General features: G+C 34.8%; 1 protein-coding gene across 5 annotated transcripts in view; it reads right to left on the bottom strand.

Annotated features, from left to right (window-relative positions):
• Window positions 1–24,248, bottom strand: part of LOC120777681 (myb-like protein Q) — a 128,110-nt gene that overhangs the window by 18,947 nt on the left and 84,915 nt on the right. For all 5 annotated transcript variants that reach the window (XM_040109149.1, XM_040109151.1, XM_040109150.1 and 2 more), the window contains 3 exons: window positions 18,999–19,098; window positions 18,732–18,753; window positions 6,043–6,122 (listed from right to left, as the gene is read on the bottom strand). In XM_040109149.1, coding sequence (XP_039965083.1) covers window positions 6,043–6,122; window positions 18,732–18,753; window positions 18,999–19,098 — 202 coding nt within the window. The remainder of the gene's footprint in view (window positions 1–6,042; window positions 6,123–18,731; window positions 18,754–18,998; window positions 19,099–24,248) is intronic.

Genomic DNA, 24,248 nt, shown 5'->3' with positions numbered 1-24,248 from the left:
GTTTTAACAATAAAAATGATTATATGGTGATATTCTTTTCTTGACGGAGTTAGCATTAAACATTGATTAGAAGCGATTTTTTGAAATTACTTTACTATCTAGAGCTTTGCTTCAATTACTAAAATTCGTACACCTCAAATAAGTTTTTATGCTTTATTTAAAAAAATAATTGATGGAGAAATGAGCGTATTTCAATGACATGTCCTAATTATGCTCATTATCTTTTTTTCTGATACTCCAGTTAACCGCATGAAGCTGTGGTCCGGTCAGAACACAAAAGATTGTGTGCATTATTCGAATATCTACATATACATATATTTGGGAAAAGGTTGAGCAACACACTAGTTATGGATTCGTATTTCAAGAGAGAATAATGTAACATAAATTCAGTGGTTGCGTATACGTTATAACTCAAGGCATATACAACAGCGCCTATCAATAGAGACGACGTGATTTTGACAGCACGTGGCGGCCATTTTTGCTTACAGATTTGCTTACAATTTTTACAGTGTGTTCAGTAAGGTTTGATATTCATAATGTTACGTTTCATTTTGATACAACTAGAAACACTGTCCAAAACTATTGTGCAATTTCACGTTCTTCGGCAGCTACTGTAAGAGATCTTCGCGCAAAACATGGTTTACTCATGTGAGACGCATTTTTAGCTTAATGTCTTCGTCAAAAATTTTTTGCTATTGAGATGAGTCAAATTCTCTTTATCTTCGGCTCAGTTAATTGGCTGGAAAGATCATGAAATTTAACGTCTCTGGATTATTTTATCTGGGGGAATGTTAAATGAAAACTTTACGCCGATCAACCAGTAATGCTCGAGGATCTTGAGATAACATTCAGCGTGCTTTACCGGAAATGCTGCATTGAGTCATCGAAAGTTGGTGAAAACAGGTGGAGATATGAAAACGAAGCGGTAGTGGACATTTGGCCGACATTTTGTTGAAGTCATAAATGGCTTAAATTGATCTGTGTAACAAAAACAAAAAAACACAAGACTCATTGTGATAAAACTTTGTGTTCCATTTCATTTTAACATGATGGTATGCCTTAATGTGTTGTTGGGATGCAAAACAGCATTAGCTTTACTTTCTGTTTTTCTGTCGACTTTGTAATTATCTGCGAAGAAAATAATACTCGTATAATTTTGGTGAACAATTTGTATAAGTGCGTGCATCGAAAATTTGGTATGTAACCTCCTTTAACTTACACCCCTATTTTACTTCTGTGATCAAATTGAAAGGTGAATTTTGTTCATTTTGTCCATTTCATCTCCTTCAAAGTAATCCCGTCCCGAACGAACTTTCCAGTCATCATAGCACTTGGAAAAATCCTCCGTCGTGATAGTCATCACGCCTTCTTCGATTCTGCTTTTATATCCTCAATTGAGTCAAAACGCTGCCCTCGGAATGGTCATGAGAATTTGCGGCATGATATTAATTGAAAATGTAGCGAAATGTTACGAATAACCAATGCAGTATGAGATGGTGCATTATCACACTTCTTTGTTCATAACTTCAGAGATACTAAAAATCGAAGAATTCACTTTTAGAACCTCACAAAACGACGCGTATTTCAAATACTAATAAATATCAAAATTTAGCATAGATGCCACTAACAGTACTACAAACTTACAGAAAAAATTACCGATTTGAAAAACACGCGAAGTATACATGATTCACCTTTCAATTTGATCACAGTAGTATATGGCTCCAAACGAACGTTGTAGCCGAGAGGCAACCTTGAACCTAAGTTTTGAACAATGTTGTTAGTTAATTTAAAATAGGTAAGTTAAAAATTTAAATCATTGACGTTGACTACGATTTCCATTATGTGGATATCGGTGCTTACAGGTCAGTTATCCAATTGTTTTACATAGTTAGTAACTCGCTATAAATATTAGATAAATATAGAAGACTTACTTATACCATACCTGGAATGGCTGCCCATAAAAAGCATAGCGGACATAAGTAGTTTCTTTGAGAGCGCCAATGGTTTGAGTGCAGCACTCCTACCTACCTACTAATAATTAGTATTAAACTTTGGAAATGGAATAGCAAAAGTGAAAGAGGAAGGAAAATCCAGACATTCAGAAACTAAAGAAAGATTTCTAGGCTCATTGAAATATTTTTTCTTCAATTGATTCGATAGAAAAAATTGGTTCATAAAAACTTTTCCTGACAGCAATGCCACACAAATTGAGCTTATCGTAGAAAGAAGCAGATCTATTGCATTTTAGTAAAACAAAAAGAAAGTGGTTTACAAAAAACCTTTTCAATATTTTAGAAAAGAACTCAGAAGCTCAGAGCAGTTGTTTCGCATGCAAAGATTTTTAATTAAGAAATCTTGTTTACGGACATGACACAAAACGCTTGACATCTAAGTATCTGTTAGTCAACAGGTAGTCGTACCAGTTAAAAATCGTACACAATTAAAAATTGTAATAATTAGGGACATCTCTGAATTCAAATACGTTTTTTTAACTTTGTAGGCTTAAGTAAGACATACACATATGTACATATGCATGTATGTGTGTCTGCATAAGTGCTGGATGTCATTGGTCAGCCTAGAGTGGCTAATCGAAATTTGCAATCAGTTGGCAAAATATAATTCCGAGTTAATTGAAAATGTCTGTTCACGAGCAACAACAACAACAACCACCGCCCATTATAATATAGTGGCCACGGGCCTTACTTCAGCAAGGCTGAGTGTGTTGACAGCGATCTGACACTGGAAGTGCCGCTGCTAATGCTAAATGACAAGCCGTCTAATGTGTGGCAATTCCTAGAAACAAGCTCATGAAAATGCATGCATACATACACATGCACACGGGCTTTCAAATGTTTATTCAAATAAGCGAATACACCGTTGTGATTCTTATTTATTAAATGCAGTTACTTCGTTGCTTGACGCACGTGTTGCAATATTGCTTGACAATTTAGAAACGTGTTGCCTGCTCAAATTGCCACTCAAAGGCAAACACTAATGCCAAGGACATATACCGCTAGCTTGGTATTTTTTCATTACCCTGATAGAATTTAACCATTTCTCAATTTAATACAATTTTATTTTCCATGTACCGTTATAAACCTGTAATACTCGCCTGCATTTTTTCTAGCCAAGCGGTGCCTCGAACACCTCATCTCATCATGCCAGGCAAATCCTATTGCCACATAAATTCAATTTACTCTAATACGCTTTGGCATTTGTTGCATTGACGATGTGGCATAAAACACTTCACATACAGGAATGTATGTACATATAAATATATAATCGTGTACACTTTCGTTATTCGTTTAAGTTCGAATATGTATGTATGTAAGAATATAGTGGGAAATTAGTTGTAGTTCTCATAGAACGGTCCTATTAGGACAAGATTTCGTAGGTAGCGGCTGACATTTTCCACTTTAATAGGATCTTTGATTTAGAGATAGGGTTTGAAAACAGGCGATATGTAGGATAGCCGATCATATTTCCGTTAACCGAAGTCATAATAGAATTTATAAATTTATATTTTATTTTTATTTAATTTTCACAAAATTAAATTAAATTAAATCTTTTTATGGGTTCATAGCGTATATATTGACAGGATTTTGTAAAAGTAGGCTTATATGACGACCCAGTCCAATCACAATAATTCTGGTATTGTGTAATAATTAATTAAGCGTCGACGGGAATCTCTTACACAAATACAAACAAATTCTTACACGAACTTGATTCCGACCGACAGCTATATGTTATATTGATCCGATCTAAACAATTTCTTTGGACATTGCATTATTGTCTTAGACATCAACTCGCGTCAAATTTTGTGAAGATATCTCTTCAATTGAAAAAGTTTTCCATACAAGCACTTGATTCCGATTGTTCAGTTTGTATGACAGTTTAAGCTATAATGCTTTCACATTGGTCGTTCCCGCAAATGAGCAGCTTCTTGGTGAGAAAGAGACAAGTGCAAATTTCGAATTTTGGAAAATGGTTACAGTGATTCAGTTTAATCCAAAACACAAGCCTACGAGGTATACAAAACCTTCAAAGACAGTCGAGAGATCGTTGAAGACATACCTCGTTCTGGATTACCTTCGACATCTTCAACAGGAGAAAATATTACAAAAGTGAAGGATATGCTGCTTGAAAATTGTCAGACAACTGTTAGAGTGATGCCAAGATATCTCTCGCGAGTTCGTTCCAAGGATTTTGGTGGATATTTTGGGTCTGAAACACGTTCTCTGCTGAACTCTTTTCAAAAACAGTCCGATTTTGACCAAATTTAAAGCCAACAAGTAAGGAAGGGCTAAGTTCGGGTGTCACCGAACATTTTATACTCTCGCATGATAAAGTGATAATCGAGATTTCATTATACGTCATTTATATATTTTTCAAATACCGTATTTTTGTAAAGTTTTATTCCGCTATCATCATTGGTTCCTAATGTTTATACTCGTATTATACAAAGAAGGCATACTTGTTTCCGTAAAATTTAGTGTTTCTGACGTTTTTTGTTAGTCGGTTAACGGACTTTTAGTGATTTTCAACATAACCTTTGTATGGGAGGTGGGCGTGGTTATTATCCGATTTCTTCTATTTTTGAACTGTATATAGAAATGCCTGAAGAAAACGACTCTATAGAGTTTGGTTGATATAGCTATAGTAGTTTCCGAGATATATACAAAAAACTTAGTAGGGGGCGGGGCCACGCCCACTTTTCCAAAAAATTACGTCCAAATATGCCCCTCCCTAATGCGATCCTATGTGCCAAATTTCACTTTAATATCTCTATTTATGGCTTAGTTATGACACTTTATAGGTTTTCGGTTTCCGCCATTTTGTGGGCGTGGCAGTGGGCCGATTTTGCCCATCTTCGAACTTAACCTTCTTATAGAGCCAAGAAATACGTGTACCAAGTTTCATCATGATATCTCAATTTTTACTCAAGTTACAGCTTGCACGGACGGACGGACAGACGGACGGACGGACAGACAGACATCCGGATTTCGACTCTACTCGTCGCCCTGATCACTTTGGTATATATAGCCCTATATCTGACTCTTTTAGTTTTAGGACTTACAAACAACCGTTATGTGAACAAAACTATAATACTCTCCTTAGCAACATTGTTGCGAGAGTATAAAAACGCAGTGATATCAACCACCGTATTCACCAGATTTGGTTCTGTATAATTTTTTCTTGCTCCAAAAACTAAAATTGTCACTCCTGTTTTCAGTCGATCGAAGTGATAAAACAAAATTAGTTGAAAGAGCTTAAGGTCATCCAAGAAAGTGCTTATGGAAAGTGTTTTGAGGACTGAGGATCGTTGTAAGTGTATTACATCTGGTAGGGTTTACTTTGAAGGCGATCAAATAAAAATAGATTAATAACTAAATATTTGAGTTTTATTTATAATTATCGGGACTCCCAGGTTTCCTTCTGGGTGTTACAAATTTCGAGGCGCAATTATGTACCTCGTTCAGGGTATAAAAAATACGGTCGTTGTATAAAACAACTTCGGAAATCCTTTTTACTGAGAATAAGAGTATATAAAGCCTTAGTAGGTTAAATACGTATAACTAATTCAGTGTGTAAATACTTCTTTAGAGGCTGTTGATTTTTCCTAGAGGGCCCTTATAAACTACACACCAAATAGAAAAATACATATCTATTTAAAGAGGAAATTGATAGAGAAAAAATCAGAGACAGAATAATCAAAACGAGAAAAAGCAGAAGCAAATGGAAAGAAGTGTAGAAATTGTGCCATTGAAATAATAAAAGTGCCAACAATAATACCGGATGAAGGGAGAGGGGCACAATGGCATTGCATATGTTTATGTATGAGTGTGTGCTGGAGTAGGTTTGAATACAAATAGACAAATATATAAATTTGCTCAAATCCCTCGACTAAGCATGTGTAGGTGCGGCCAAATTGGCACGTGCAACAACTCTTTGTCGTACAACTACAACTACAACTGCATCAGAGCGCTTAACCCGCTCATCTCTCTGGTACACTTACGCCACCTCTTCTTTTTGTCAACTTACCTCACAGACACATTGTGTTTTACAATCCAATTTAAATGTCTGTCCATGTGCATATGTTGTATTGCCAACTGTACAGTTAGCTGCAGCAGTGTTGCACAGATGTTGCAACAAACACGGGTTGGCCACAAGTCGGGTTGCCGGTTGATTGTTGCCAGCAAAAATGGTGTTGATATGTTGATGACGTTGATGCGATTGCGTTGCGGGCGGCACAGTTCAGGCGGTTCAGGCGAGTTGTTGAGTGGGAGAATGCAAAAAAGAGAAGAAGAGAGAAAATTGAGGAAATTTATAACACCAAATGAAGATATATGCAATTGAAAATATTGTTGTTTTTCTTTTTGGGTTTTGTGTGCATTTTGCTCGATTTACAACTTTACTATGTTTACAGTGTTGCCAGCATGTTTGATAACATAAGCCAACAGAGGAATCGACAAAACAACGTAAATAGCTGTTGGTCACTGTTGCTGCATTGTTGTTGTGTTGTTGCTTTGTTGCTAAACTCAAATGAAACGAAATGAATTGAAATTGTATGGCAGTTGTTTTTGTTGCACTGCTTCCTTATTTATCCAAGTTGGCTGCGCATGGCTTGGAGCCCCACAAGCGGTGGTCCATTATTTATCACATCGCCCTGCCAAGGGAGTCGTGGAACGAGTTTGTATTAGTTTTAGCGCTCAAATGTTAGTATTTGTAGTAAAATAGAGTTGTAAGAGGAATTAGATATACATATGTATGTATATAGTATTTATTTTTGTGGATGTCTAAGCTTTGTATGTAAGTAAAAAGTTCTCTATTTATTTGTGTACTCAGTAAACAGAAGACTGTGGCAGTGCAAAACTTTAGCCACATTAAGTGGCACATTTTGGAATATTTTATTTTAAATACGTACATACCGTTGTACTACTTAGTATTAAGCATAAGGCACAAAGTTATTTAAAACTATTAATGCGATGTTTCCTTTCCGAAATTAATAAAATTTTAACCAATAAATAAGAAAAAACCTTAACTTCGACTGCACCGAAGCTATAATATCCTTCGCAGGCGCAGTTCTCACAGCAATGAAGGCTAAAAATGATTTTTATTTTGATTTGGAGTGCTCAGTTTGTATGAAGCTGAAGCTGATTGATCCGAATTTGGGCGTACAAAAAATGTAAGAACAATGTCTTAAAAGCTGAGAAACTTGTTTTTGTAATTTTATAAGGATATAAATTAATCTAATTTTATTTGTATTGTTCGTCAACATTTATTCAATCGACGTGGCAAGACATTTTTAGTTTCTGGTTCTCACTACGACTACATCCCTGAAAACTTGGACGGCGGTATCTACCCCTGGCGGCATCTTATCCGCGCATATACCTCCAACAGATACCATATGTGGGTAGGGCGCAGCCGTTGGAGAAGAGGCGCATTGAACTTTTTTATGGATGGATTGAAGATTAAGAAAAGCTTGGAGGGAGAATCTTCTGTTGGAAGATCTCAATGAAATCTTGTTTCAAATTGACATACCCAGGAAAGCTTAGAGCTCACTGTCAGCGGTGTGAATGTTCTCACTAGCAGTGGCATCAAGCTACTTCCATATAAGGCTTCATTGGGTGCCTGGCTACAGCGGAGTCGTCGAAACGACTGCAGCTGTTTCTCTGTCTTCATGCATTCGGTCGCTGGATCTATGGGCCTCGCGCGAGCTCTGCAAACGAAAGCCTGCTGGCTTAGAATGAAACGTAAAAGGTCTATCGAGCTACTAGCTGCTAGCAAGGCTCACATCGCGCCAATTGCTGGTTGAAGCTGCTCTGTTTCCATATTTTTTGCGTACTCGGCAAATTGGATGAAATTGATACTATGGACAGGTCTCTCTGACTTCCTAGTAGAATTATTATTTCTATTTCAAACAATTATGTTTTAATTATATAATATGCAGAAAATTTAATATAAATGCTACTAAAGATAAATGCTACTCTGTTAACTTCAAATCCTCTGTGTCGTTGTTGAGCCTGATTGCTGTTTAAAGCCTGTTACTGCACGCAATAACCATCCATTCGGCATATAGTAGGTTACTTATTAGCAGCTAAATCTATTTAGAGTTGTAGGATTAAACAAGTGCAACGGTAAGCAAACGTATTTAGCTGTAATCTGTTTGAAACTTTTCGAGCTTTTCCTGTACAAGTGCTTAACTGTGTTTCTGAAACACACACACACATGTGCGACTTTAAGTTGTGTGCCTGTTCAGCTTGCGCAGCATTCACCCTTTCTGCTTTTCTGCCTTTTGTGCAGATTTTGCGCTTTTTCCACTTTCTGTTTTAGCCAAAGTTTAATGCGCGTTTAATTAAGCACAAGTGTAAGTCGCACTAAATACTTTTTAAGTACCCTGTCACTTTATGTACACAGTCAACTAGTGTTTTGAAAAAAAACAAGAAATGTTTAAAAATTATGTGTTGCTTTTGAAGCAGAGACTGAAATTGTTGTTTGTTGTAACTACAGCCTGCGATTTTTTTAATTTCATAGCGTTGACTTTGAGTGCAGCAAGTTCAGAGGAAAAAGTATATAAAGCAAAGTTAGAAGGTAATTACTCGATTCGAAAGCTGACGAATACAGTACTTCGCAGAATTTTGAAATTTTTGCTAAATTTTCGAAAAATGTTCAAAACTATGTCACTTATTCCGGAAAAAATCATTCAAATAAATATCTAATATAAAAAAAAAAATAGTTTAAACTTATGCATAGCTAATACATAAAACAAGCCAAAAATTAAAAAAAAAAACACTTAAAATGAAATCACTTTTGTATACCTATCCATCTCTATGAGCATAACGTTTGTCATATGACGCGACACCACCAGGTCAGACTCTGTACATTTGTCATTTTGCACGTATAATCAATAATTTGCCATTTTACCGTTATGCTTTGCGAAATTGAATAGCTGAAAATCTCATTAAACTAATGCCCATAAATTTGGTTTGCCATTTCAGCAGTCGACACGGCGTATGCGTAACTAATGTGCAGCATCAAATACATGCAACTCTATACACATACACATTCCCTCACTCACATGTGTGTGTATGTGTGCGCGTGCAAGCACTTACATTGCGCAATCTGCAATACTCTCGCATGCGCTTGTCATTGCCGGTCAAAGCGACATTTGCCGACACCTTCGCCAGCTCACTGCTCTTCCACACGCTTCGCACATTTCCACACAAACACAGAGACATTAAGATGCGCACATGGGTGTGTGAGTGTGAGCAACGGCATGGCTTAATGCTTACTTCAACAAATGTGCAATTTTCCAAATGCATGCCAAAGGTCTTTTCTAACCAATTACTTTCACCTTTCTTATTTTAGTCGGTTTTGTTCTATTTCCCCTTCTTTCTACCATTTGCGTTGCTTTCACAGACACACCGCACACATACACATATGTGCATTATCTGTGTATATGGTTGGCAATATGTCAAGGTAAAATATTATTACTTAGAAATCTATATGCATTTGGTTTTAAGTAAAAATATGAGATTGATATGAGATTGTACTTAGTAGTGCTTTAGAGAGCGTGACAGGCCGGTAAAGGATTCTGAATTCAAAGGATCCATAGGAAATTGTAGGCCGTTTTGCGCGAAATATCTTTTATTCTATTGAACTTTAGAGCTGCTTAGAGATGTTTAGTGCACAAAGTAAAAAGAGTTAGTATAATAAATTGTGACTTTAATTTCCAAAATTCAATTATGAACAAACATTTTTTTTCCAAAAAAATGTATTTTTGTGATTATTAACGCAACACAAGAAAATTTTTTTTCAAAAATATAGAGTCATAATAATAATAATAACAATAATTACTTATGTTCAGTTTATATTTTTACATTTCTTATAATTTATTTTTTTTTAATGTTCCACCTCCGAACCGTAGCTGGTTGGTATTTTCATTATTTTTGAAAGGAATACTTGTATTCTAACAATAAATGTGCCTAACCAACTCGCATTATTATTATTACAGCTAGCATTACACTCACTATTTGCTTTTATAAGCCCAAAGTGAAAACACCGTAGTTTTAAGTATTAAGCAGAAAACCCTTTTAACTTTACACCAAGCAAAGCCATTATCCTTTTCGACTCACATCCATCCTAACACATAACACATACATACAAGTATAATTGCCTGCAGACACGGCATGCTACCTTCCCTTTTTCTGCTGTTTGCCCAAGCAGACAGAAATATGTGAGAAGTATGTGCTCCTTTCGAGTTCCTCATACTCGTGGCTTCACTCAACCATTACCTTATTGGCATTTCATATTTTTTTCTTAACAATTTCCATCTTTCTCTATTCCACTAGTGCCGTGCATGCAGTTTCACATAAGTTTTCGAGTTGATTTTTTCCCTTCGCTTTTTGTCTAAGCTTTAGTTCACTACTTGTTCTGGCTAGTTGACTTACTGCCTGCTTGGCTGGCTGCCACTTACACTATTACACAAATAGACTTCCGTTGACATTGACATGTCATGCCCATCATGAGTGGTGAGTACATTGAGGTAACTGTGCAAGTACAAAACAAAAAAAGAGAAAATGAACGAAAAAAGAAAGGAAAATATTCAACCACTCGAGCCTCGAATGGTTGGGTCATGTGCTGCCGCATATGTATATCCGGTGCAAAAAGCAGTCCTTTAAAAGCACAGTTATTTATGTGTGTTTATGTGGGTACACATATATTCACAACTTAATATTAATGTATGTAGATGTAGGTCTTTTATACATATGCGCTAGCAAATAGCTGCCTAGTTATATATAAATATTTTGCTTAAAGTTTCGGCAGTACTTAGTGGCCCTCAAAAACACTTCGAAATATGCAAGGCGTTTAAAAATAACGGTCTTGCTTTTGTGTAAATAAGTCACGAATACTTTTAAATAAGCCAACGCCTGAACGCGTTTTGCTGGCTATACGTTAACATGTGGGTGCAGTGCGTATGAGTAACTTTGAAAATAAATTGTTGCTTATTACTTATTGTAGAGTGTGGAATACTTATAAAATACACATATATTAAATGGTTGATGGGTTAAGATACATAAATCAAATATTTCCGTAAAATTTATCTGAAAAAATTCGAGGAAACATGGTTTATATAACGACCTTAATGACTTGATGCTATGAAAGGAATATTTGGGGCAGCTTTGAGATAAATCACAGAACTAAACTTCCAAAATATCTTATACACAAGTTTTGCTCTAAGTTTGATGTATCAGTTTTACTGGAATCTACGTAAGCGGAATATTTTTTAACGCCTTCATGAAGAAAAATTATCAAGTTGCTTCAAGACTCCTAATCGAACTTAAGTAATTAGAAAAATCTGCAAAATATTATGCAGTACGTTAATGGTCCTATCAACTGCCAAAAAATTTGGTTTTATAATTTCTTAAATGTCCCGAATCTGAGTTTTAGTAATATTTCCATTTACTAAGCTTTAATTTAATTTCTATATTTTAACTTTCCAAATCTATTAAAATTAAATATTTCGATACTTTTATAATATCACATGAATTTGTTCAACAAATTCCGCCAACTTTAACAAGCGCCTTCCTGCTGGAGCACGAAAGTTTTGCGCCTCAAAGGTATTCATGCGTGTCTTCTCATGAAGTCACATACTCGTACACACACAGTGCGAGAGTGAGTGTGTTTGTTTATGTGTCTCTGTATGTGTTGTGTTCATGTGCTTGCATATTCGCATCCGTTGCATTGTTGCTGGGCGCCGCTTATTGCACCGATGCTCCGCAGTTTCAATTGTTCTCACAAACTTTTCCATTACATGCTTTCACAGCTGCTTCTTCGGTCACGTGCGCCTGGACACTAAAAAGTGCACTTTACAATTTGACTTTTAACTTAGACAATTTATGAAAGTTGTTATTAATATTATTTAGAATTTTGTGGTTTACGGTACATTCATGACCATGACGATGATGATGACCGAGTAGATGTGCGCCAGAAATATTATTTGTGTGTGACCAAAAGTTATTCTTTCAAATATTCCATTTCTTGCTAAAAGTTGTGGAAGAACGTGTGCATAGAATATGGGAAAAGAATATTTGAAAGTGTTCTCAGTGCTTTACGGTAAAAATTGCAAAGGAAATTCATGTGAGTCGTCAAGGAATTGCTACTTTGCATAACTATCTCTGAAGGGATTGGACTAGTTTGGAATTAAACTGAGTGTTCTTTGCACGTATAAGCTTTAGAGTGAAAGTAAGCAAAATAGCCGTATTTGAGAGAATATGTAACCCTGAAGACCCTGCTCAGAGCCAATTGCTTCGAAAAGTAGTTAATTTCTGGTTGTTACCAAAATAATAACAAAGCATTGCCTTCATTTAGGGTCCTAAAAGTTTAAAGTAAATTATCGTCTCCAGTTGAGATGTGGGTTGCAAATTTATTATCCTAAAAACTTTGCACTAAATTAATCGGGATTAAATATTTTTAACTATGATGATTTTAAATACGATTTAAGAAAAAACTTTAATTAAAAATTTAATTTATGTACAGAACTCTTTTTTTTATTTTTTCAAACCGTTATTTGGAAAGAATTTAAAATTTTATGTTTTTATGAAGAAGAGTTCAAATTGATAATTTAATGTATTTTCGACTTTTGTGTTAAAAAAAATTGTTTCTTTCTGAAAGTTTAAGTCGTAAAAATGAGAAAAATTTTTGGGATTAAAAATTCTCTTTTTAATTTTGAAAAAAATATTTGGAATTAATTTTTTTTCAATATTGTAATGCGGTATTTAGGATTCTTATTAAAGATTTCTGGAATTGCACAAAAAATGATTAAAATATTGTGTATTCGAAACTGAGATTATCTCAAATTCGAAATTTGGAGCCAGGGTTGCAAATTTTTTACTTCAACATTTTTGGATTAAAAATAAAATTTTCGATTTTTAATTGTGAATTTGGAAAAAATAGAGACTTTTGAAAGTTGAAATTGAAAGTTGTTTTATGACTAATTTTTGGGAAACATTTTTTCAATGCGGTATTTGAACAAAAAATTTATTTTTAACATTTTAATCGGTACCTGGGATTTTTAATCAAGATATTTGAGATTACACAGAAGAAAAAAAAAACAAATTAAAAGGTTGCACCCTTGACTAAGATTTGATGACATTTAAGAAAATTTGCATAACTGTATATTTTTTACAAGTTTGAAAATTTAACTTTTTAAGAAAAACGAAATCACGAATTGACCTTTGGCCAAACTGTTTGACTGTTTGAGGTTATCGGCAATCACTGCAGCTAATTCACACACATGCGTAAGCTATTACAGCCAACTAAAATCTCGTAAATATTTTTCTTAAATGAAACAACATTTAACCCCATACACAGGCGCACGTGAAAGAACTTTACTGTGATCACGTTTATACAATGCCCTCCCTTCTAATTCACTGCTTGCTTCCTCTCTAAGTACGGTAGAGTAAACATCTGACCCTTTCTGCGTTGCTGCAATAAAATATTCAGCAAATAAATTATGTATTTTCATTACTCTTCACTTTGCTTCACTAGCACAGAGCAACAACAACCAAGCAAGACGAACTAAGCAACAACTTGCAACTACCGTCTGCGTGTTCTGTCTTGCTGGCGTAGCATACTTCTAGGATGCACGTATTTCACTTTAGGTTGGGGAAGAATTATGTTCTGTTTTGCTTAGCTAATTCGACAATTTTCCATTGCGACTTTGCATTTTAATTTATGCATTTTGCATTGGCTTATCTTGGCTGCTTGCTTAGCTGCTGCTGCCGCTGCCAGACTATCAAACTGAACTTACTGGACCCAAATCAAAATTTTGTTGAAATGTAAATATTTATAACTGTTTGCGCTAGTCAAGTCAAGTCAGTTTTAAATCACTTTGTTGCTATCAGCATAAGTAAATATTGCTGGGGATCCAAAGGGAGACATAAGTACAGGGATTCACTAGAGGGTGTATTTGTTTGTACATTTTAATATTTGCAGATGCATTGAGTAGTACTGCGCAGCTCAGCATTTTCCATATTCAATTCGATTACTTGACCTTTACAATTTCTTGCATAAGCATACACAAACGTACACTTATTGCATAATATACTTATACATATTTTCCAATATCTTCAGCATATTCGTCTTACTGTCAAGAGCTTTATTAATATTATTATTTTCCTTATATGCAAAACATCGAGCTGCTTTTCCTTCTTACACTCTCTCCCTACCTTCGGTTGCTGAACTCTGCAGCTCTTGAAATCAATTTATTTATGAAAATTTCAAAGAAAGATAATATTATTCTTTCACTTGTGCTATTTTCAATCCATACACTTGCCTGTGTTTGATCTTTGTGCTGCTTAACGACGTCAGTTCTTATTGCCTGCGGACAACTCGTGGTCAGCAGATGACTTAATCCGTCTGTTCGTCTTTCAACACTCACGCCTACACACTCTGCATTTTGCATGAAAGTACATTTGCTATCACAGTTAGACAAGCTTGCGTATGTATTGGTGAAAAGCGATTACAATCATAATCCTCTTCGCAAATGTCAATACACTCGCGAAGTCAAGATGATTTTGTATATATTTGATTGGCATTGATTTCAAGGATACTCAATAAGATTTGAATGATGTACACTGAATTAATAGGAAATTTGTTTGATGATACATGGATGGATTACTGGGGATTTTTGAAGAGATTTCTGTTGTACTTATGCATTAATTTTGCATAATTAATTGAGTTGGACAGCAGAATGATTTATTTGAATATGTAGCTCTTACACATAGTTACATACAATTAGGGTGATCTGATATTTAGAATTTACATACTGACTGTGTGGAGGTGCAAGGCTTTAATTGTTATGCAACTGGATTTATTTTAGGTTGAAGTTTATACCTCTTCATTTTCACTTTGCGCTCTCAGTTTTATGGCAACTATATGCAGTAGTGGTCGATCTTAACAAATGATTCGGAAACTGTATAGTTGCCTTGAATAATAATCCTTGCAAAATTTCGTTAAATAAAAAAGTTTTCCATACAAGGACTTGATTTTGATGGATCGTTTTGTATATTTTGTATCTTAGTGAGAAATCTTCATATTCTCCGAATGAAATATATATTTGTTTAATAAAAAATTATAAAGGCTTGTATATAACGGTGAAAATATAACTGTTAGATAGACACATATGTATAGATTATACTCAGTTTTCTCTTCTGCATTTATAGCTGATCTTTTATGGAATTAGAAATTATTTGACAACCAAGACACAAGTTACTGCGAAGTATAGTATGTAAAGAAAAAAGTAAGTGTACAAATCTAAGTCTGCATTACTACACCGAACGTGGGAGTAATCAAGTAGAATGGGAATATAAAGAAATAAAGGAAGTGGGAAATGAATATCGAAAAAAACTCGTCAACGTAAATACGAAGAATGAAAAAATCAGCGAAATGCTGAAGCGGTGCTGACAAGTTGAGACAAAGATGTGAAGAAGGAATGCAAAAATATTTAAGTATATACTTTTGGAAGTTGTCTCATATGCAAATAACGGTAATGCCATGTCTAGTCATGCGTTTAAGAATTCGAAAGTTAACTAGACAAATATACGCGACAGTGAAGCCAAACAGGAAAAATGTAAATCGGAATATATTAGTCTAAAGAACTCCATTGCAAATAGCATGAATTAGCACAGAGAAAACTTAGATATATTTTAAAGGCCATCGAAAACAAATAAGTTATAAATATATCTTATAAACTATAAATGTAATTAAATTGGTTTTCAACACACATTTGTCTATAGACTTGAATTTCAATAACGATATTTACATTCAGAAACCGTGCTTTCACTGATTTTGCTTTCGAAAAACCGTTTCCAAATTATAACAGTACAAAAATTTGATAGTTTTTCTGTCTCAAACAAACCATATATGATTTTTCTTGCTAAGCCAAGTTATCTCGCAGACCTCACACGTGTTTGCAGAAGCACAAATGGCACATTTCTCGCCAAAACAAATATTTGAAATTATAACTGGCACTAAAGTTGCAATATGCTTGGTTTCTGCGGCAATAAAAGAACTTTGTTGCAACCACGGGCAGAACTTATATGGCTTTTATTATTATATAAATTCGCTGACGAGCGAGAAGCCGTAAATATTTATATTTGTTATAATAAAACGTGATTTATTGCTGCTTTTCTCCATCATAAATGTCATAAATATTTATACGAGCACTGTTAGCGGCTATAATAAAATTATGGCTGGCTCGTCAACTATTTTCATTTATTTGCCATTTATTTGTTGATACATGACACTGATTGTGGGCGGTTTAGATTTTAAGTATCACGGTGTTATGTTGTTTTATTACTAACTGTAATAGTTTTATTGTGTGTTATGTTATAAATTTTATATTATTTCTTTAAACGAAAAAATTTTGCCAGTTGAGTTTAAAATTGTGTAGTTTAATAAAATAATTTTAAAACAAAAAATTAAGAAATTCCAACTATTCTACTGCTAAGAATGTTTTCTGTAAAACATAAATATGATACTCGTGCCGAATTTAAGTACTTATAATTTAGCAAAATTTATGACCACTGGGGCGTATGAGTAACATTTTAGCTGTACTTACGGCGACCTTTGGGAATTTACCTATTTACACATGTATACTCAAAGAACCAAAACATCTAAAACATCGCAAATACCAACAAAATAGTTTCCTCCTATGAACTAACACACACTCAAATAAACTACTGGGTAAGTAGGTAGAGCAGATGTCTGACGAAGCATCTAACCTAGCAAAAGCAAAGCCAATTAAGCTCATAACTACTCATTACGCAACTACACACATGTGGATTATACCAAATGTTGCTGAAATTACACGAATTTAGCAAAAAAAAATCTTAGATTTCCATATTTATAATGTTAGTATTTCATACCTTACATGCCAGGCTTTGTATGTGCAGTGAGCGCGTACCAAGTTTACATAACCGAAATTGGAAAGTTTTTCGCCAAAAACTTCCTCAAACATCAAATGCAACTAAGCAAGTTGAATTGCATTTACTTTGCCTGAAAATATTTGAATTTATGTACACGATACTCGAGCGCTCGAGCCGGGTAACGGCGTTCCCCTTCCGGTGGGCTGTTGCTCAGCTCGCGTACACTCTCAATTCAGGTCAAGGCTCAAGTCTAAATCTCTAGCTGAAAGCAACGCTTATTGTTGCTGTATATTTGCTACCAAAAAAATAAATATATACCACGGCAGGGCTGTTGATGGTTGCCTAGCTCACTGTTATATTTAGTTTCTATGTTTTGCATCGCCTTCTAAAAAGTAAAAATGATGCCGAAAACTTTTCGTGTGCAACTATCCAAAATATGCGGATGCGGAATATGAATACGAGTATGTTGAAGTGAAGTGAATTACATTGGCATTGAGTGCCATTATTGGTGCTCTTGGAATGTCTATGCACTGGTGTTGAGTTGTTTAGCTAAATCAATATGTCTAGGGGAATGACGGAAGTGGGAAAGAAAGCGAAGGCTCGGAGAAGAGCTTATCAAATCCACTTGACTATTTATCTTTTTGAGAGGTGACTATTGTGGGTCAAATATATTTATTAAGTGATTTACCGGAATTTTAGCATATATGTCAGATAGGGCAAGGGCCTATACTAAGAGTAAAGAGCTCACTGCCTATCCAGTAGTAGAACACATTGGAGAGAGGAGTATCCACCCGCAACTATTTTACTGATAGTGGGACCATGGTGTTCTTCATTGTCAGATTGTCAGCTCTACAGTTACTTTTACAACTATTACAAGTATATGAGATGCCAAATTGCTGCTGGTATAGTAGTTGGTTTGGATATCTTTACATAAGAATTCAAATAAAATTTTCGAAAATAGAGGACGAAGTTGGTATTAGAACATACTTTGCGAAACTAGCCGGATCAGTGCAGTATTTTTCAAACTCAATAGCAATTAATTGAGAAAGTCGCAGATCCAGCCTCTTATGTATTAGTAAACCACTTAACATCTACGTAAGTAACCAAGCAGCAATCAAGTCCATAACCTCGTTTCCAACATCAGCTAGAAGAGCCTTTGGAAGCAGGACAGCAATGGATAGTGTCGCCAGGAACAAGCGACTTTAATTCTACTGAGTGCCACGTCATCAAGAAAGGTTAAAATGGAAAGCGGTAGGCCAAAAATGTGAAAAGTTTTGCTCATTTTTGAAATTAAGTGTTGAAAGAACTTGATTGAAATCAAAATTCAAGAATTCAGAATAGTTCTGAGAGATCGAGAAAACTGTAGGAAATATCAAAAAAAAAATTATCAGGGAAACAATAAAGCATCTCTTGTGCACTTGCTTTGCATTAGCAAGGCATTGAGGGGCCAGGTACGAAAAACTTCGAACATTGAAACTCACGCCAAGCGCTGACATTCTAAATGATGGCTACTTCTCATGAGCTATGTAACGGCACTCCATCTGACATTTCTACCAGACTAACCTAACCTAGCCTATATTTTTTTCTATATAATATATTCATTTGCGTTAAGCTGGATTAGTTTCAAGTTATAATCTGCAAACTAATAAATTACTCATAATTTTTGTTTTACTCTTGAGTTAATCCTTTGATTATTAAATATGAAAATATATATGCAGCAAGTGTTTCATAAACAAATAAATAAATATAAAAGTACCATAAATATGTATATATGAATATATAATAATTTTCGTAACTTACCAGGATTGTGTTGCCTCAAAAGCTGCGTTGAAAATTCCCAAAGCACCGAGTGAAAGCAGCGTATAAAATGAAAAAAAGAGTAAATTAGTACATTTATTTTTATAAAAGCTGACTTTGTAACTTATTAGGCCATAATAAACATCACTCAAACACACACACACAACCAAGCGTTTTTTCAGCACTGCTCCCTTCGTATTTCTTTACATAATTTACTTTTTGTGGCACAAATTTCATGCGGAAGTGAATAAAATTTGCTTGCTGACTCACCTTTGTAGCCTTAAATTCCAAGCTTAAATTCGCCTCAACATGCGCTGTTGTGAGACCGTTGAACAACACACCCAACAGCGGCAGCAATATCAGCATTTTCCTAAAACACAAGCAAAAACGGAAATTCCAGTGAAAAAATTGCAACCGTTATGTACAAATAAATGTGTGTGAGTGTGTTCGCATATAAATATAATGTGCAGCAATAAAAAATGTGTCTGTGTATGTCTGTCAGGTGGCGTGTGTGGCAAGCAGGTGAATCATTTAGTCGCCGCTTGTTATTGTGTCAGTGTTGGGCGAAAAGGGTCAAGCCAACCTTTGTGTTGCGCTCGTAAAATGTTATTTTTTTGCTAATGTCTTGTCGGTGTGGTGTGAAAAAGTTAAACACATTTCTTCAATGGTTTTTGTTGCACATTTTTGTTTTTTGTTGCAATTTATTTATATTGTGTATTAAATTAAGGCAATTTTAGTGTCTGCCCAGGTGTATAAATGTGAGTGTATGTATGTGTGCGTGCGTTTTGACATTTTCAGACATTGAGTGAAAAAATTATTTATTGTGGAGTTGCCTATGTCTGTTATATTAGTTTGGAAATATCAGTTTTTATTGTCTGCATATATTTCCGAGGTCGTGACTGTTTTTTATTATCGGTCTTAATTTGTATATTGGGTAGTCGAAAAAGTTTTTTCGTATTTTGTGTCATACCATATAGTGTTGGAAAGGTGAGAATTTAAGCTTCATTTGGCTAAAAAAAGGAAATTGAAAAAAAGTTGCAGCTGTTCAAAAATCAGGGAAAATAATGAAGAAATTTTTGTACAAAAAAGGGAAGAATGCCACGCAAGCCTCCAATAAAATTTGTGAAGCTTACGGAGACGATGGTGAATCAGTTCAGGTAATCGAACCATTTTTGAAGCGAATGCTAACAGGAGATGAAAAGTGGATCAAATACGACAATAATGTGTGAAAAAGATCATGGTTCAAGTGTGGTGAAGCTCAACAACAGATCACAATTATTGGAAGGATTTTTTTTTTTGTGAAGCGTATTGTAGTCTCGAGGCAACCGAAGTAATAGTTTTTTAATGCATTTTTCAAGATTCTTGCTTTCAGTCTTAATGAAATTATCTGGTCTGACTTTACTGGTGGCTCTCGCTATATTCCAACTATGCTTCTGGTTAACTATTCTTATAATTAGCGAAACCTAGGTCCTAAGTAATGAAGTTTCTGGTCTCCTGTCAATACTGAAGATCTGAGACAACGTCCTCACTCTTTAGTTGTGAAGAGTCTAATCAAGTTCCTACAGTAATTCCTGTTGACTATAGTAATACTTTTAGTAGTGCTAACGGAATCAATTTCCCGATTTTTTTTTAAAACGAAGCATTATTTATTTATAAAAGCTCTGCTATGCTGACTGCTTTTAATAAATGTTGTATTTTCAAATTTAATTTTTTTCGCTTGAAAGGGTTTGTCTTGTTCGGGTTAACCCGTTTTTTAATCCAAAATTAATATATTTATTAAAAAGGAAAGCTACACTAAAGGTCAACACGGAAAACGAATTAAGATTTTAAACGCAAACAAGCGCCCAACAACCGCCATAATAATAAATGTGCAAAAATAAGAAATAAAAAATAATAAAAACAATAATAACGCTTATTATGATATTCTTTGACAGCTACAACAAAAGTACTAAAACGCTTCGGCGCTTTTCTCTGCTGCCATAAAGCCCATTTGCCCTTTCTCGGTTGGCCTTTGTGCGGACTTTTCGACCTCGTTTTGTCATACTGACATTGCCTTTCAACTTTATTAAAGGGTTTTGGGTGCCTTTTTTCATCATGGCGCTGAAACATTTATTGGCCTCTACACTCTTGCAAGTTGGCATGTTGTTGGCAAAAGAAGAAGAAGACGAAGCAAGAATTCAATAGCGGAAACAGCAGCTCAGGCACGCGTGAAAACCGAAAAAACATTAAAAGCATAAAAGGCATAATATGCGCAGGCTGCTCGTTTCCCAGCGCTGCTTTAAGTCATTTTGCAGAAATTTCATAAAAATATTCTCCTTGGTTTGGGCATCAATGCTTAACCGCAACATTACACATTCGCTGCCGATCGTTTTTTAAGTATGAAAATTCCACGCAACGCGAATTCCATAAACACACGCTTCATCCACAACATTGTTGTTGTAAACGCTTGCAGATATTTCCATTGTGAGCGAAAAAGGTTCTTTAAAGGAATTTAATATGCAATTTTTATTTAATTGTCTCGTGGAAAGCACTGCAAAAACAAGCATATATATATATATGTGTGTGTTGAACGAAAATTAATTGAACCGTTATTGGCGTGGTATGGTCTGCAATGCATGAAGGACCACGTCCTGGTACTTTGGTTGTTAATTGCATATGAACACAGGCAGTAATTACATTTTCGATGTGAATGTGTTGGCTGGTCGATTGAGAGCTTTTACACACAACTGTGCATATGATATATATGTATATGTATATAAATAGGGTCCGTCTGCGCAATAATAAAATAATAATATTTTTTGGTCTATCAGCTGTTATGCGTAAAAGAGTTGCTGCAATCATTGGTTGGATGACGTGTAAAGTTCAGTGTGTAAACGGCATGCTTTGCTCATCCGCCATGTTACTCATACGCCCGGGTGTCCGGTTTGACATTTTGTAGTAGAGCTCTTTGTGGTGCACGTTGTTATTTTTCGTCGAAAATTTTTATAAAGCTTTGTTTTAATATACATAATTGCTTATAATAATATAAATATATTAGAAGCTTTTCACAAAGCTTTTTGAGAGAGCAGATATGGTGAAGCAATTCTTTTGTTTTTCTTCAAAAGTTGAAATTTTCTTCTGAGTAAAGAAGAGAGAGAGAAATTAAGGGTTAGATCTTCGCGTTTTTAATATCTGGATTTGATTTAAGCTTAGGTTTCAATTGTCTTTTAGTTTAAAGTAGTAGTAAAAATAAGGGAAATGTCTTCAGAATGTCCGTGCTACAAAACACACATGAATTGTCTGTGAAAAATTTAATGGACCGAATTAACATCTGCGATTCTTTGCTAAAGCGGAATTCGCATTTCTAATGCGAAAAGTAACAGGAGATGAAAAGTAGATCAAATACGACAATAATGTGAGAAAAAGATCATGGCCCAAACGTGGTGAAGCTCAACAAATGGTCGCAAAGCCAGGATTGACGCTTTGAAAGGTTATGCTGAGTGTTTGGTGGGATTGGAAAGGAATTATCCACTAAGAGCTGCTCCAGCCAGGTCGAACGATTGATTGTACATTTTACTGTCAAAAACTGATGAGATTGAAGCGAGTAATCGAAAAAATCGGCCGGAAGTGATCAACAGGAAAGCCTTCGTCTTCCATCAGGACAACGCTAGACCACACATCTTTGATGACTCGGAAAAAACTGGCAGAGCTTGGCTGGGAAGTTTTGATGCATTCACCATATAGCTCTGACCTTACACCATTGGACTACCATTTGTTTCGATCGATGCAGAACTCCTTTAATGGTGTAAAGTTGACTTTAAGAGAAGCCTGTGAAGATTAGTTGTCGCAGGTTTTCGCCGAGAAACAAGAAAAGTTTTACACCGATGGCATAATGGCTCTAGCGGAAAAATGGCAAAAAGTGGTCGAACAAAATAGTACATACCTGGTTCATTTAAGTTAATTATAAATAAAAAAGAAATAAGTTGAGGTTTCATTAGAAATACGAAAAGTCTTTTTTGACTACTCAATATTTCCATAATATAATTTCAAATACTGTCATTTTCCTGAAAAAAATTTGTTTCTGTTCCTCGCTTCGAATGATCATTAGGAAGCTGAAACGAAAACTTTCAGAAGTGTTCTTTTCATACACTTTTTATATTCAATGTCTTTGTGTCTCAAACGCACTCTTAATATATATAGTTCTTCAATAAATGCTCCACTCTGGTGCTCATTTAAATGCTATTGAGAGCATACTTCATCGACACGCACATTCATAATTAAGCGCAAAAGTACCAGCCAGAGTCCATATGTACAGTTGTCAATAAATAATTGCGCCGAGTTAACAAAGTATTTAAAAAATAATTACATGAAATGAACGTAGCCAACAAGCACTCAACACACACAAAAGCAAACGTTCACTGTTGTTGTTGATAACTGTTAAATTACAACTCCACCTGCAGCAGCGCATTAACGTCGTCATGTGAAATGAGTTTAACGAAAAAGTGCGCCGTAATTGTCAGTCTGTTGACGCAAATTACCGCAATTACTGCGCTCATAACAAATGCTTCACTCTTCGCGTGCAATTGTGGGGCTTTTGCCTTTCAGTGGCATTTATAAGGATCCTAAATATGGGCTTCCGCAAATTGTTTGGCGAACTTAAGCATATGACTTCATGAGCTGATGATTTGCGTTTATATATGAATTTGAAGTATGTGCTCGCATATATGTAATTTAATGTTTTGTCTATTATCTCATTGCAAAGGTGGTTGTTTGTAGCACCAGATTTTGGGAGAAGAATCCCATAATCAAATTGATCATATTGTGATAGACAAAATGCATTTTATGCGGTTTAAGAAGCGTTGAAAATTTGGTCATTGAACATAGCTCACTAGCTTCCTCAGTTTGCTCCTAACTGTAGGCAACATTTTTAATTTAACATTAGACTTTTAACATTTATCAGTAAATTCTTTTAATATTTATCAGAGATTTCCCATCTGCTATTTGAGGATTTTTACCTGTTTTATGTGCCTTTTAGCAAATCAGGCGTTAATTTAAAGACTCAAAGTGCTATTTCTGACTGCGCAAAGAGAATTTGTTAAAATAATAAAATAAATTAAATTCTGCAATTGAGTTTGACTGAGTCAGTCTACGTTTGGTACAAGTAATGCGAAAATAATGAAATAATGTAAACAAGGAATATGTGAATATGTGATTTGAAAAAGAATGTTTAAGAATTTCACTTTAAGGGGAAACCTGAGCGTGAAATTTTGAAAAACTAATAATTCAAAATTTTAGAATAAATGGTTTCTTAATTTTTTTGAAAAATGTTGAAATTTTCTTTTTAATTTTTTGAAAATTTCAAAAAAAAAATTAATTATTTAATTCTTTGAAAAATTTTTGAAAAATTAATTCTTTAAATAGTTTTGAAAAATTTATTTGTTTGGAAAATTTTGAAAAAAATATTATTTAAAGTTTTGAAAAAATAATTTTTTAAGTTTTTTTGAAAACATTTTGTGAATATCTCAAATAGTTTTTGAGTTA

This window comes from Bactrocera tryoni, chromosome 5, assembly GCF_016617805.1.
Source record: "Bactrocera tryoni isolate S06 chromosome 5, CSIRO_BtryS06_freeze2, whole genome shotgun sequence".
Lineage (NCBI taxonomy): Eukaryota > Metazoa > Arthropoda > Insecta > Diptera > Tephritidae > Bactrocera > Bactrocera tryoni.
Note: the sequence above shows the minus strand (reverse complement) of the source record. Positions and strands in the feature narration are given on the sequence as shown.